At 34.0% G+C, this 17,012-nt stretch overlaps 1 protein-coding gene across 1 annotated transcript; it reads right to left on the bottom strand.

Annotated features, from left to right (window-relative positions):
* Positions 1–689: 689 nt before the first annotated feature.
* Positions 690–16,996, bottom strand: LOC106057228 (centrosomal protein kizuna-like). Its single transcript, XM_056022574.1, has 15 exons — positions 16,888–16,996; positions 15,654–15,716; positions 13,623–13,785; positions 12,913–13,050; positions 12,286–12,781; positions 11,431–11,575; positions 10,698–10,838; positions 9,459–9,623; positions 6,964–7,111; positions 6,268–6,406; positions 5,889–5,990; positions 5,257–5,386; positions 4,426–4,539; positions 3,679–3,719; positions 690–3,584 (listed from the first exon to the last, which is right to left on the bottom strand). The coding sequence occupies exons 1-15, from the start codon at positions 16,950–16,952 to the stop codon at positions 3,484–3,486; spliced, it is 2,151 nt and encodes a 716-aa protein (XP_055878549.1). The 5' UTR covers positions 16,953–16,996; the 3' UTR covers positions 690–3,483.
* Positions 16,997–17,012: the final 16 nt, after the last annotated feature.

The raw sequence follows: 17,012 nt of genomic DNA, 5'->3' as shown, positions 1-17,012 counted from the left end.
CCAAAGACTACGTCATCAACCTTGGTTGTCTGAGAGATACTGATCTCAATGGCTTCGAGATTGTGAAATTTAATAATCCCTAAAATGCACATTAAATTGTTAATATCTAAATAATTACATGGTGTATAATATTTCGTATGTATGTTTTTTTTAACCATTATGAAACTAAAAAAAAAGTATGACACCGGTTTCCGCGTTTGACCCCAAAACCTCTTCAGTTGGTCTTTAAGTAAGAGGTAGAATTGTAGAATTAAGTTATTTTCTCAAAGCTTTGTATTTATAGATAGGTAATGTTTTAAGTTTGACTAGATTAACTAGATTAGGAGTTCTAGAAAAAATTACAGACAGGTAATGTTTTAAGTTTACCCGCTCTATGACCAAGAAGTGTGAACAATTTCAAGACATTGACATCATATCATATGCTAACAAATTTTAAGCAACCAAGTGATAACTGGCATCTCTTTTCATTAACATGCACAAACACAAAAGAAACATGGAAGAACATCTTTAGAAGATACAATTAGGCTGACTACAGGCCCATCAACAAAAGAAATATGCCTTGAGACCTATGCCTGAACCAGTAGTCAGAACCGATGGCTTTTTCCATTTCCCGATAAAAGTAGATCACCATCGCTGCAAATTGTGTAGAAACTGAATAGTTTTGAAAACAAAAACACAACAACATATCCCAATGTATGTGTACATACATAAAAGTATTGAAACTTTATTAAATCAATTACAGAAAAAGTTATAATTAGCAACATACTTCGAGCCCCTGCTGCTGCATTTTCATTTACAGGCACCTATATTCATTTAAAATACAGCTTGAAATAAGAGTGTGTAAATACACATATAGTGTTGGTACGTTAAAGAATGTATTGCAATTCAATTACAGATATGCGACTTAATGTACTCAAATCCAGGTCAATGCTTAAACAATTCATTTGGTAGTCTATATATAGAGCTATCGCCTATTTGTACTAGCTGGAATACATGTGATGATTACTGGTATTAAAAGATATATTTATTTTCTACTTAATTTGATTTTACTTAGTTTTTTTTTTTAGCTTTATCGTGTGAACAACCCAATATTATCCTTGTTATATAAATAGGAGGTGGCTGAGAGGTAAAGTGCTTGGCTTCCGAATCGGGGTTCGAATCCGGGGATTTTTAATTTCGGGATCTTTGGGTGCCTCAGTGTCTACCCAGCTCTAATGGGTAACTGACATTAGTTGGGGAAAAGTAAAAGCGGTTGGTCATTGTACTGGCCACATGACACCCTTGTTAACGTAGGCCACAGAAACAGATGACCTTTACATCATCTGCCCTAGACCACAAAATCTGAAAGGGGAACTTTACTTTATATTTATATAATGTTAATTAACACCTGGCTGCAATGGCTACCGAAAAAGACAGATGGAGATCTCTTACAAAGGCTGTGGGATACAACATTTTCAACAGAAGTAACAGGATTACTGTAGCAATTGGATCCCATGTTGACTGGCTAACTACTTTAAAAATGCAAACTAAAATTCTATGACCACATTACAAGGTCCTCAGGGCTCGCAAAGACCTTCCTTTAAGGCCAAGAAAAAGAAGAAGAGGCAGACAGAGAAAGCGATGGGAAGACAACATGTAGGAATGGATGGGCCTGTCATTGATGTAGATTCTGTCCAAGGCAAAAGAAGAGGAATGAAGAAGGACAGTAAACAGACATTGTGTCGAGCCCCCAACTGTCCAGCAGACTAAGGGATAGGTGAAGGTGAAGATATACATACAAAACTGGATATATTAAGTTCAATATAATGAGGTTTAATTGTATTTCATTGTGCATTGAAATATACAATATTATATTATATTTATATACATAATTTCAAGACCTTGAAAAACGTACATATTTAATTAGGAAACAAAAGATGGAATGGATATCAGTACTTATTACAGCATAAAAAGAAAAATGTAATTGAAATTCAATTTAAATGTACATTTTTTTGCCCTATAAGAATGAATGAGTGGTAAAGTGCGTCATTTCAGAACTAAGGGGTCTAGAATTTGAATCCCGGTGAAGCCTGTGATTCGGAACGTTAGGATTTTTTTTTGTAGACATGATTGAGTCACCCAACTATAATAGGTACCTGACAAGTTGCAGAAGTAAAGGTGGTTGGTTGTTGTGCTAGCCACATGACACCCTGATTAACTGTTGATCATAGAAACATCGGAAGGTCTGAAAGGGATAACTTTTTTGAAAATTAAGACACTATTGTTAACTCTCAAAAAATGTTGGAAAAAAACTCTACATTTTAAATAATAAAGTTCTACTTGGCACATGGATGGCACAAGATTCTGAATAGTCTTCCAAAACAGTTGACTGATGATAGGTCTTCTACAACTCTGTGTCTCTCATACTTCTATAGCATACTCAGAATGCTCTAGTTCAATCTTTTGTGGAGGGAAAGGCAGGGAGAAGTTTCTTGTGCTGCCTTTAGAATAAAAAAGAAAGGAAAGTTTCCCTTTCAAACCTTGTAGTCTATAGGGCAGATGAGGTAAAGGTCATCTGTTTCTTTGGCCTACGGTTAATTAGGGTGTCATGTGACCAGCACAATGACCAATCACCTTTATTTTTCCCAAACTAATGTCAGGTACCCATTTTGAGCTGGGTGGACTCAGAGGCGCCCAAAGATCCAGAAAATTAAAAAGCCCAGGATTCAAACCCTGGACCCCCGGTTCGGAAGCCAAGTGCTTTACCACTCAGCCACTGCACCTCCGCCTTTAGGATGCTTAGAAAATAAAAATTCAGCTCGAAAATTTCAATAAGAAAAAAATTCCTGTTCTACATTGGGATTCAAAATGGAGCTCCTAACTAGGTAGCCAAGCAGTTGGTGTCACACAGCTCACACATATACTACAGTATATCAGTATCTATAAAAATGTGAATAGCCAAATGCATAGCTGTGGACAAAGACTAAAAGACTATCAGGAGTTTACAGGTCCACTATCATTGTGGTACAAATTTATAAGGCGTTGGCATATGCACTAAAACTAAATTTCTACAGAAATATTTCTAAACAATATAAATCAAAGATCTTAAATTCAAAACAATATAAATCAGATCTTATATTCAAAACAATATAAATCAAAGATCTTAAATTCAAAACAATATAAATCAGATCTTATATTCAAAACAATATAAATCAAAGATCTTATATTCAAAACAATATAAATCAAAGATCTTATAGTCAAAACAATATTAATAGAAGATCTTATACCGTATTCAAAACAATATAAATCAAAGATTCTAGAATCCAAATATATAAATCAATGCCGTTGCAAATAAGACAAATTATGGTTGTTTTAACACTGCTGTTAGACTTGTATTGATCAAGTTATATTGTGGTATTTTTCATTCGATATTTAGGTCTAAAATATGGTTCATTGTGTGTCTTAAGGAGCAATTGTGTTTTGTTTCGGCCATTAAACTAAATCCTAATCGTAAAAATCAAAATCATCTTCCACTTTTTTACTGCTTCCCAATATCAAAGCATCCACTTCTGTATCGGTGTCAAGGTCAGAGCTGATTTTTACACCTGAAGTGGGAAAGATAAAAATTTAAAATCATATGTACAAATATAACACTGCAAGCAAACAATGAGATTATTTTTTTTGTCTAAAATACTTTACCTAATCTGCCAGGCATAGATCCATACAATGGCTTGTTCTGTCTGTTGATTGAAACAGGGTTATAAAATTCAGATGTAGAAAAGTAAATTCAGTGTTTTGATAATACAAAAATTAGTGATGGTGTCTGTATTTTCTTTTTCAAAAGGATAAACTAAAAACTAATAATAGATAATTCCATTTATATATGTAGTGCTTCAGTGGAAAAGAGAAATTAATATGACTAAGTTGAGAACATTTCAGAAACTAATTTGATACCAAAAGACTTACAATACAATTGTATTATTTTTAAAAAATAATTTCTATGATAGAAATTATGGTTTCCAAAAAAAAAAGCAAGCAAAATCTTTAAAAATCCTAGTTTTCCTTGTTGGTATCCAACAAAATAAATTAACTGCCAGGAATTAATTGACTAATCGGTAACTTAAAAAAAAAATTGATTCATGCCTTGTCTATGCCAATAAATAATTTAGCCATTACTTTTTGTCACTGTTTTAAAATTAAATTATAGCTTATAACTTGCATGCTCATAGCACTACGGTCCAATATCACTTGTGGACCAGTGTGGAGGAGGTATCTGGGAGAAGGTTTTTCCATGCTGCCTTCAGGCGCTCAGTAAACACAACTCTGCTCGAGTCGGGTGTTGAGCCTCGAGCCCCTTCAAAGAAAGCCAAGCCAAGTTCAAGCGTACTTAGCCTGTCGACCACGTATCCCACAAGCTTGACACTAGTACAATGGAAACATTTTTACCTTGGAGTTATTGCCCGAGGGGAGAATAACTGCGAAGTTGTCTGTAAAGTCTGCGAACTTGTTTCTGACTGGTCATCTTGTTCTGCCAATTTAGGCTGCGGTGATGGCTTGGACCTACAACAAATTTTATGGTACACTTAATAAAATAAATGTTTTCTTTTTTTTCAGTGTTGTAATGCAACTCTGATAGGGCTAAAATGTAACTTGAGTAACACTACTGTCTAAATGGCATGCATCTAAGATGACCATAAAGTCATGTACCTGGCCTGCTCATGTGGCTAAGGCACACAGCTCAGTTAACAGCCTAAGAAGATGATTTATCTTATAGATATCTAGGAGAGGGTATTTTGAAATGCAGAAAGCAGGATGCCCAATAAAGTAGCATCCTTTGTAGTTTTCAACATTGAAATAAACCTAGTATGTAGTTCTAAGATCAGATTTTTGTGTCTGTTCTATTTAGTGAAAGAAGTCAGCAAATGGTATATAGTAAAAAAAGTAAAGTTTCCCTTTTCAGACCTTGCGATCTATGGGGCAGGTGATGTTAAGGTCATCTGTTTCTTTGGCCAAGGGTTAATGAGCAGGGTGTTATGTGGCCAGAATAACGACCAACCGCCTTTACTTTCCCCAACTAAAGTCAGGTACCCGGGTTGACTCAGGGGCGCCCTAAAAATCCAGAAATTCAAAATCCCAGTCTTCACCGGGATTCGAACCCAGGACCTCAAGTTTGGAAGCCAAGCCCAAGCACCGTGCCCCCAATGGTATATAGAGTCAACCATAACACTTAGGTATTAACACCATAAAAAAGGAATGTCAGGGTCTTAATAAACTTACACAGGTTTCTTCATGGCTGAAGCTATTTGCTTTTCAACATCATCATCAGTTGTATCGTCCTGTGTTGAAGACTGTTGACGGGCAAGCATACTTTGATTTGTAGAGATTAAGCTCTTGTAAGCCTCAGTTTCTAAAGATAAAAAAATAGAAACTCTTTACCATGATAATATACAATTGCATCCTTAGACAATGAAAATTATAAATAAATATCTCTTTATCTATCATACTTAGAAATATAAAATTAAAGAACTAAAGTTCCACTTTCAAACCATTCAGTCTATAGTGCAGTTGATGTAAAGACCATCTGTTTCTGTAGCCCACGGTTAAAGAGGGTGTCATGTAGCCAGCACAGCACAATGACCAACCGTCTATACTTTCCCCCAACTAATGTCGGGTACCCATTAGAGCTGGGTGGACTCAAAGAGGCGCCCTAAAGATCCCAAAATAAAAAAAAACAGTCTTCACCAGGATTTGAACCCAGGACCCTTCAGTTCAGAAGCCAAGGGGTTTACCATTCAACCCTGCACCTCCACTTAGAAATATATGTATGAAAATGGATTTTTAAAAGTGTTTTAAAGCACTAATAAGTTAGTAATAGTTGAAAGAGAAAAATATTGTGCAAAAAATCTCACCATTAAGTGGAATATTATCTCGAGGTAAACTTGAATTAATATAAGTAGATTCATCATCACTAAACGGTCGATCTAACAAGCTGCCAAATTTTAATGGTGGCACTGAGAAGAAAGAATAAACAGAATTTCATATTAAAAATATGTATTAAAACATTTACTTTGTAGTACAGTAACATTTATTTTGTACATAGCTATTGATTCAATATACTGGGTATTCTTTAAAAAAAAAAAGAGTAAAATTTGTTAGAAAAAAGAAAAGTATAATGTATGTGTAAACTAATCAGACAGTGAAATAAAAAAAAATATCTTTTTATAAATAAGTTCAAAGTAAACAATGAAAAAAAATTAATACAAATGTTGAAAAAATTGCCAACTTTACCTCTGCCATCTTCCATGAAACTATTAGAACCTTCTAAAGTTGGCATTGGGCTTAGAGAAGAGTTGAACTGATTGGATGCAGCTAACTGGTTGGTGCTAGATTTGACATCACCTAGTAACTGGCACATAAACTGGTGAGCCTACATGTTCAGATAATGAAAAACCTTTTGCAGCAGCATGGTCAATACACAATGACAACAAATAATGGGAAAACAAAATGCATCCTAAAATGTTAAAATGATCATACCGATATCACAGAACAAAATTTATAGAATCTAGGTTTATAAGGACTTATATTTTCTAGTTTGGTAAAGTTGATGTCAGTAAACCATAAAAAATGACATCAAGGATTTCAGTTCAAATTCTAGTATGCAGAAAAATAAAAAAGATTCAGACTTTTAACTCTTTCTCTCCTAACTAACGATACCAACGTTGATTCCACCAGAATGTGGTAAATAATTACGGAGAGAAAGAGTTAAATCAGCAGCTTTTTTGTTAATAGCCTTGCCAAACATCTTTTGACAGCTAGAATCAATATACACCATTAAATATAATCTTTTTATAGTAATTATATTCATTTAATTTATTAGTAATTCTGACTGGGCCAACTTTTTAATAATTGATTTAACTGACATACAGATGAAATTCGTAAGCTAAATCATATTTTTCTATGTGTTTCTATTTTAATTAACTCTACCTTTTCCTGCAGACTCTCATCAGGGACTAGACATGGAGTGAATATGGCTGACAGTTCATTGGGTTCTATAGCCACCATCTTGACTAGATTACTAAAATGTGAAAACAATACTTCCCAGAGTTTCCTAGTCTCAGTTGTAAGATTTTCTCTGAATGAAAAGCAAAAAATGTTACAACAGATTCCAAAAGCATAATTTTCAAATGTAAATGATTTTACTATCTATTATGTTAAAAAATACTGAAAATAGCACATAAACTTTTAGACATTTCTATTCAGTTACATAAATAGATAGATCCAAGACTTCTGAATACCGGTAGTTAGAGTGAATACTGTGGTAATAAAGGTTTCTAAATTTAAGAGAAAAACTCAGAAGATTCATAGTAAACTGTCTCATCACACAACTGTTTCTGCTATGTCTCATCACACAACTGTTTCTGATATGTCTCATCACACAACTGTTTCTGATATGTCTCATCACACAACTGTTTCTGATATGTCTCATCACACAACTGTTTCTGATATATCTCATCACACAACTGTTTCTGATATGTCTCATCACACAACTGTTTCTGCTATGTCTCATCACACAACTGTTTCTGCTATGTCTCATCACACAACTGTTTCTGCTATGTCTCATCACACAACTGTTTCTGCTATGTCTCATCACACAACTGTTTCTGATATGTCTCATCACACAACTGTTTCTGATATGTCTCATCACACAACTGTTTCTGATATTTCTCATCACACACAATTTTCTGATATGTCTCATCACACAACTGTTTCTGATATCTCATCACACAACTGTTTCTGATGTGTCTCATCACACAACTGTTTCTGCTATGTCTCATCACACAACTGTTTCTGATATGTCTCATCACACAACTGTTTCTGATATGTCTCATCACACAACTGTTTCTGATATCTCATCACACAACTGTTTCTGCTATGTCTCATCACACAACTGTTTCTGATATGTCTCATCACACAACTGTTTCTGATATGTCTCATCACACAACTGTTTCTGCTATGTCTCATCACACAACTGTTTCTGATATGTCTCATCACACAACTGTTTCTGATATGTCTCATCACACAACTGTTTCTGATATGTCTCATCACACAACTGTTTCTGCTATGTCTCATCACACAACTGTTTCTGATATGTCTCATCACACAACTGTTTCTGATATGTTTCATCACACAACTGTTTCTGATATGTCTCATCACACAACTGTTTCTGATATGTCTCATCACACAACTGTTTCTGCTATGTCTCATCACACAACTGTTTCTGCTATCTCATCACACAACTGTTTCTGATATGTCTCATCACACAACTGTTTCTGATATCTCATCACACAACTGTTTCTGATATCTCATCACACAACTGTTTCTGATATGTCTCATCACACAACTGTTTCTGATATGTCTCATCACACAACTGTTTCTGATATGTCTCATCACACAACTGTTTCTGATATGTCTCATCACACAACTGTTTCTGATATGTTTCATCACACAACTGTTTCTGATGTCTCATCACACAACTGTTTCTGATATGTCTCATCACACAACTGTTTCTGCTATGTCTCATCACACAACTGTTTCTGATATGTCTCATCACACAACAATTTCTGATATGTTTCAATGTTTCTTATAGTATTAGTTCTCAAAGAAAGTAATTTTATGGCTGTTGAGAAAGTTAAACATGCTTCTTGCTTAAGCAAAAACCTATAAAAGCCAAAATATACTTTTCAATTTTTAACTGCTCACAATACGCTGAGGCTGAAAGAAGAATCCAAGCCTTTGAGAGTAAATGCTACAGAAAAATGCTGTCTATCAGATACCAAGAAGAGAAGACAAATGAGTTTGTACTTTTACAAGTCAACACTCTGGCTGGCAAGAAAGAAGAACTCCTCAATACTGTGAAGAGATGAAAGCTGGACTGGCTCGGCCAAATTGTAAGACCTGGCTCACTATCAAAAGTCATTCTTCAAGGTACAGTAGAGGAAGCATGAAGAAAGGGTCACCCAAAGGAAAGATGGCTGGATAACATAAAAGAATGGACCAGCCTCTCTCTTGATATCCTGCTTAGAGCAGCTGCTGACTGGGAAATGTGGAGGGATTTGGTTAGTCAAACTGTCCCTTCACCTCTACAATGAAAGTCAAGGGACAGATGAGAATACATTAAACACTGTGTTTGTTGAATACATTTAATAATAAAAAAGGATTTAAACTAAAGTGTAAGCTTTAATGCTTTTTTTTGTTTAAATTCATTACTTCATAGAAACATACTTTAGTTAACAGTCTGATGCTTATGCTAATTACCCAGACCCAAAAATAAATTTCGTTCACTATAAATATAATTACAACCCAGATTATACCCTTACAGATACCCATCCATCAATATTATAGGAAGCCTAGAAAAAGACTGCAGCCTTTATGGCAATTCTAGACACAGGACACAGTTGAACAAACAATAAGAAATTTACCTGAGTGCATTTAATGTGAGATTGGAGACATCACCTTGCAAAAGATGTTTAGGTAGCAAACATTTCTGATTTAGATTTCTAACAATCAGACTGATTTGTTCCAGGACTACCATGCTGACTAAGTTGGCATCTACTCGGATTAAATCCTCTTCAGCATTAGCTTTTCTGAAAGTCAAGTTTCAATTTGTTAAACATATCAGGAGTTTACAGTAGTAGTGCTAGTCATATGATACTAATGTACATAGACATATCTAAAAAAAAAAGCTACCAAAATGAATCATACATTTTCAGGTGCTTTTTGAATATTTTTTTCTTTTTCTTTATTGACATCTCTTATACTGTTGGACGAGCTAGATAACTAGTTTTTTTTTATCTGAGATCAACTACACTGTGACTTCCTCATATTCCTTTACTTGCTGATCTCCGTCTTGAAAGGTCTGGGAAACACAAAATTCTCAACCTGCATGGTGACATGTATGCACTACGCAAGACAGCAGGGTTTCTGTCCAGGGCTTTTGCAAGATAGGATTTAAGCCTCTCAAGCCCTCACTCAAATGGAGTTTGATAATGATTTCCAGATATAATATTTTTTAAAGAGTTACTTTGAGCAGGCCAGTGTCTTGTTGACACAGTATGCCGGTATGATGTTTGTGTTTAGCATTCTCTGGTGCCACTCCCTAGTGCATATGCCACTGGTTCAAATTTTCATCTTTCTGGAAAATCTGTTACCTAATTATGTGATGGCTGCCTGGTCATGCAGTATGTGCACTGGACTGTTGCTTGATTGTCTTGATGGTCGCAGGTGCCTGTTGCCATTCCCCAATATCCTGCAGGAGGTCTGAAGTAGGAAGTAGATTATCTTCAACTCTGAAAAAAAGTTCCCTCTTTCAGATCTTGCGATCTATCAGGCAGATGATGTCAAGATTAGCTGTTTCTTTAGCCAATGATTAATTAGAAGGGTGTCATGTGACCAGCACAATGACCAAATACCTTTACTTTCCTCAACTAAAGTCAGGTACCCATTAGAGTTGGGTGGACTCAGGGGCACCCTAAAAATTCCAAAACTCAAAACAGTCTAAAACATTTAAAACATTTTACAAACAAACATATACTCATGTCTTATTTATTAATGTCCATAGATGTGCACACACAAAAATACACAGAAACAAAACTTAAAAACAATTAAACAGCCTTACAAAGTATATTTATTCCCAGGTAAAGAACAAAGCAAAGTCAAACCTTATGATATCATTTTTATGACCTGTGTCTGGCCTAGATGACCTGTAGTAACCTTCCAAACTGAAAGCGTCCTTCATGTCTGACTCGATGAAATTTATCAGATACACCAATCCAGAAACTGTCAACTCTGATTTAATAAAACTGTTAGAAAAAAACAACAACAATTAAATACCAGTATAGGCCTAATGTTTACACCAACATTTTTTTCAGAAGGAAGTTCCATAAATAGATTTATATACATTTGAGATTTTTAATCCACTATAACAGAAGATAAGCATTAGTCAGTAATATTAAGAAATTTTAAACATTTTTTTCTCTGTCAGTTAAAAATGATGCATTTTTATAATTGTGTTTTATCATAAAATATGATAATTCTATTGAATTAAGATATTATCTTTAATTGGGTGGGGGATGCAGTGGCTGAGTGGTTAAGTGATTGGCTTCCGAGCTTGGGGTCATGGATTTGAACCTCCTGGGATTATGAGCTTTCTGGATTTTTAGGGCACCCCGGAGTCCACCCAACTCTAATGGTACCATAATTTAGTTGGTTGTTGTGCCTGCCACATGACACCCTCCTTGTTAACTGTTGGCCAAAGAAATAGATGACCTTAACATCACCTGCCCTATAGACTGCATGGTCTGCAAGGGGAACTTAACTTTTTTTTATTGGTTACAATTTAAAAAAGTAGGTTTGATCACCACTACTCTAGATAGTTGTTTATTGTTTGGTTACCTGTCTTTTTTAGAACTATTGCCAACTGCAGGTGAAGTGACTTGGGCACTTATTTGTGTGTTTCCGAGAGATAGTGCCATGGGAAGGTCACTTCCAGACATAAAGTCAGACACAACATCACTGTCGTCTTGATGTTCAGTAAACTCTAAATTGAAGAGATCAAATATTTACACATTTTTTGAGATAAATTTACCCATTCTCCTATCCTATCCTTCTATAAATTATTCAAGGAAACTTAAAATAATCTCAAGCAAACAATTTAATCTTTGTCAAATCTGGCACTTAGATGTTAGAGTTGTGTTATGTAGCCCCCCCAAAAAAAACAATCTTTTTAAATCTTTCTAAAATATATTTTTCTAATTAACAAATATTTGAAAAATATTCACTATATATGTAAGTAAAAAATATTTGTTTTGTTTTGAATTTCCTTTTTTTTAAATATATTTCTGCTATTTTCCCCAATAATTTTAATTTGCCTTCTTGCAATAAATTTATAAAACTATGCAATGTTTTATTTCTGCATGTAAGTGTGTAGTAAAGTTTCATACCGAACATAAAAGTTCAGAGGGTCTATTATGTTTAGTTGACATGTTTCAGTAGCTAACCTTTGAGGTAGTGTCACAAGCCCAACTTAAAAACTATATCAAATTTTACGCAATTGACAGCAAATATTTGAATCAAATTAGAGCTTGATATAAAATCCTAAGCTAAAAATCCCAGTCTTTTGCTGCATACAAACTTAAAACTATTGGTTTTGTAGCTATGTGCTTTAATAGAAAGCAACCACACCAAAAGAAATATAAAAAAAAAACACAGAAAAAGAACCAAATTCTCCTATGAAACTATTTAACTTACTGAAAGGCTCTTTTCTTTCCTTGTGTTCAAATTTCATTGGTTCTTCAATCTGCTCTTGAGGTTGTTTGATTGGTTTGATAGATTCATAAGATATGAGCTCTTCTGCGGCCTGAGTAACTTTCTTTATACTTGTATGACTACTGATAGTATTATTACTCTCCTTCTTTAGACTCATGTAATTACTGCTATGATCATCACTTAAAGACTCTTTCTTAGAACTTGGAGTCGGGGTTTTGACCCACTTATCTGACTCGACATCTACAGAAATATATGCGGCTCTCTTAGGACTTGTATTAGCAACTAAATTATGAAAAGCAGTATCCTTTTTAGAGCTTGGGGTTGCAGGCAAGGACTTTTCTTTAGAAATGATTTCTTCTGAAATATGTGTGGATCTCATGTAGTCTGAATTGTGACTATTGCTATCATTGACAGTAGTCTCGTTTACAGATGTGTGCATGGTGGATTTGTGGACATTTGCTGGGCTCTGTTTGTTTTCCTAAGATGATTGGTAGACAGTAAGACAACTATACTAGAAGTTAATTTTTAAATTCAAGTTTTTATCATTTAATATTTTCACTTAATATCATTCTATTCAGTATGATTCATGTGTTGGTAGAGTTCTAATACCTTTAAATGCTGATGCTGTTCATTGGACATCTTGCCATAAGCTTTTCCTTCAGTATTACCATTTTCATTGCTACATGTTCCATTCACCAAATCATTCCATTTGGGATATTTTCTTGATATGTCATCTTCATATTGCTTCTATAAACCATAAAAATGACGCTAAAATGTAGTGTAATGTAAATTTTGAAAATAAAATACCAGTACTAAAAGTATTTTTTAAAACATAAATTTCAGGACATTGGAAAAAACATGTTAAATTTGCCCCCAAACCTTAATTTCTAGACTTTTTGATGCAGTTTAATTCATATGATAATTAAGATTGTTGGGATTTTTAGAGTGGTGATGCAATGGTTGTATATTGATATTATTCATAAGGTGTAAACTAAGATTACGACTACAATTTGATAATTTTTCACTGAAGATTTATTGCTGACTATAAAGTAGAATAAAAAATGCTTTGTACACAACAGTGGTAACAATGAACCTTTTTATATCAAAATACAAAGTAAAACAAGAAAATAACTAAATGACCCACCACAAAAACATCATATTGTATAATTTTCTAATGTTTTTTTTGACAAAATCTATTTTGCAAATATTTTGTTTAAAAGTATATTATAGTCTTTTTGTGTCCCCAAATGATGTTGATACCAGTAATTTGAGAACCACATTTGTTAGATAAATGTGGAAAAACAAAAAGAAAAAAACACCTTCACTTGTGCCATTCTCCGAGTCCTCGCCTCAAGTTCTGCCATGTGGCTGTCTATTCTCTGAAACTCCCGAAGTATCATCTCATTCCTTTGTTTGGCTTTTCGCTCATCTTCACAGACTTTTTTCCAGTAAGTATGAAGTTTTGCAGCTTTCAACTTCACACTGTAAATAGTATACATACAAACCAAGTAATGAAACATTGTTAAAATCAGTAATTTATTTTGAAGAATAGAAGTGTATTGTGAGTGGCTCAAATAATAAATAATTTCTCAGTCACAATACAGCCTTTGATAAAGTCGACATGGCTGTTGAAATAAAGGTCATGTGAATCACAAACTAATAGGTTTAATTAATGATTTTTTAACAATGTTATTTAGTTCAGGAACGCACTGTAGTAGACTGACTTTGAACGCAACATTTTCAAGTTACGATATAGGCATTGGGTTAGAGATTATTACTGTATAATTTTAGGACAGTTATTGCTAGGCTCTTGAAGGGATAACATTGTTTTAGTTAATGACTCAACTGTGGCCCATTCTGTATTAAAGTTTGTTATTCTATTTCATAAGGAGTGCACATAGTTACTGTGCATTAATCCGGTTCATTATTTTGTGACGTGATGTATGTCTCAGCAACATAACTCACATCAGTAATACACTATACAAGATACCCTAACATCTCGGATTATCAAGGTACTGTAGAAATACATCAAGTATAACTTATATACATATGTACATCCGTTACAATATTTTAGATTATAATAATAAGCAAACAGATGCCATCTTATTACATTTGACAAAGCTCAACACAACAGCTTGCATCAATTAAAAAAATCTTGGTACTTTTGGTCTATCATACAAATGGGCAAAGGATTTGATATGTAAAGAGCATACTGTGATCATAGCTTTATAGCTTCAAATTAACACAAATAACTATAAACTCAGATGTACCTAAGAAACAAACTAAGGGCCAATGTTTTTTAAGTTACTTAAGGACCTACCAAAAAGCAAAATCCTGGAACAAAAGTTAGACTATTGCAGAAAATGGCATACTATATAGAACAATAAAAAAAACAGGACCTAAAATTGAAATTTTACAAAAGAATTAGATTTTAATTTAGTTTAAACGGCAAGTCTTGTTCACTCCATCCCATAAAAATAACAAAAACATGTTAATTTTGTTTTCAGAAATCATAATTATTCATTTCTGTCTACACAATATATTATCTTTATATATAATTCTCTTCTTCCCTCAAGAGTTTGTCGAGTAGTAAGAAGTATTTCTGTCCACGAGAAAACAAGAGTAGTATTCACACTACGGATGACTGGCTGCGCGCTTGAATGTCGTTTAAATGTATCAAACCCTGCCTGCTCCCATCCCCCTTTGTCCTCCGGGAGGTTTGGACTAGGAACTAATCTAAATAATCTACTACATGTAAATAGCAGGGCCGGACTTAACCATTGTGGGACCCTATGCAAAACGGATTTCGCGGGGCTAAGTTTGGGTAGGGAAGCGGATAATAAGTGAAATTTAAGAGTTTGTATTAGAAAATAAATTCGTCTATGCATTTTATTCATGTACAGAATTACTTTACGAGCCTTGCGTGTAGCAAAGTCATACAGTATATCATAATAATTCTGTTTCCTACATAGATCCCGCTCAATAGCAAGAATTACCAAATGTTTCAATCTATCTTTGAGAATTGTTTTCCATATTGAATGACACCCCAAAATGACATTTTTTTTGTATATATTTCCATATTTTTTAATGACTTTCGTATATTTTGCGATTTCGGGAGAATTCCAGGAGTTACTTGTAAATCGACAGGAGGGCGCGGGAAATCTGTTTTAAGTTATAAAATGGTTTAATTAATAATTTATACACCTTGAATTAGAGCGGGTCCTATGAAAGTGGGGGCCCACTGTGGTCGCATAGGTTGCAGTGGCCTAAGACCGGCCAAGCAAAACAGCGGCATATGCTACACCGCCAGTCAACTAGTTTTAAATATTTTAAATATTTCTTCTACTTACGAGTTTTGGTCTGTTTGAAAAACTTTTTTTAATTGCAAGTCTAAGTTTACTCTTTGTTGTTCACTAGAAGAAAAATGAAAAAAGAAAACAAATCTCAAAATGACTGATGATGAATAAGAAAAAAAAAGAAGATACATCTATATGAGGCCTGGTGGCTATGAGTGTTAAAGCACTTGGCTTCCGAACCTAGGCTCCTGGGTTTGAATCTTGATGAGGACTGGAATTTTCAATTTCAGGATTTAAAGGGCATTCCTTGGTCCACCTAACTCTAATGGGTACCTGACTTAGGGAAAGTAAAGGCCCTTGGTCATTGTGATGGCCACATGACACCCTGCTTGTTAATCACTGGCCAAAGAAACTTGATTTTAACATCATCTACCCTATGGATAGCAAGGTCTGAAAGGGGAACTTTACTTTTTTTTTTACTAAACATCTATAACTGAAAGTTGTAGATTTTTTTTGGTTACATTATAGGAGCAGACAGTAGACAGTGAAGTGATGATAAAGTGGTGAGCAGATTTGGATAAAATGGATATAAAGCTTTTCTTCTCCTGCTGATGGGTCTAGAAGAATGACTAGTTGTAATTCATCTTAAAGTGAAATTAGTGATTCCACAAACAGATGCGAAATTGAATTAGAGATCAAAATATACACTCATGGCACTGACTTTTTTGGGTAAGGTACAAGAATTTTTGGGTCAATACAGACATTTCTTAAAAAAAAAAGAATATCTTCATTCTAAGCATATCCATGTTTTACTTAGTCATGTATTTTAATTATTAGAGACTAATGAAGTTAAAGAGATGTTATTAAGATGTTTCTGTTGTGTTGTCTTTATATGAGAAAAGAGTCCTTGTAATCACAACAAATTTCCATAAGGATCAATAAAATAAAGCAGTCATAGTCTTAGTCTTTTGACTAAGTCGTCTAAGTTAAGAATCAAGAAAAAAAATTTTCTAAGTCAGTGAAGACCAATTTCAAGTACAGTGCAGCTATATATAGTAACTAGATCAGGGGTGGTGTCAAAGTAAAAGCAATTTTTATGGGAGACTAATATTATAATAAGTAAATAAGTCTTATAAATAATAAAATAATAATTATTTTAAAACTAATTTCTAAATTTTAATATTTTTTATCAATGCTTCAACACAAGACTATCGTACGTAGTTAACAGTAATTTGAGTAATAAGTAGACAATAGAATTATTTAATTACAACAGCTTCAACTAAATTACCAATTTGTAATGATATCTTGCAATCTTTTCTGATTTTCATAGAACTGAACATTAGAGGCGGCCATGTTTCAACAAGTCACTGGATACAACCAATGTTTGTTTTTTTTATTAAATTATGTAGGTCA

The sequence above is a fragment of the Biomphalaria glabrata genome, chromosome 3, assembly GCF_947242115.1.
Source record: "Biomphalaria glabrata chromosome 3, xgBioGlab47.1, whole genome shotgun sequence".
Lineage (NCBI taxonomy): Eukaryota > Metazoa > Mollusca > Gastropoda > Planorbidae > Biomphalaria > Biomphalaria glabrata.
This window is presented reverse-complemented; position numbering and strand designations above follow the sequence as displayed.

What these genes read in the sequence shown, in the direction of transcription:
- LOC106057228 (XM_056022574.1), bottom strand. Translation starts at nt 16,952, where the DNA reads ATGGCCGCCTCTAATGTTCAGTTCTATGAAAATCAGAAAAGATTGCAA. An exon ending in ATGAGAGTCTGCAGGAAAAG is followed by an intron (nt 6,407 to 6,963) that starts GTAGAGTTAATT and finishes CTGAACATGTAG; the next exon opens with GCTCACCAGTTTATGTGCCA. An exon ending in CCTCGGGCAATAACTCCAAG is followed by an intron (nt 3,720 to 4,425) that starts GTAAAAATGTTT and finishes TTCAATCAACAG; the next exon opens with ACAGAACAAGCCATTGTATG.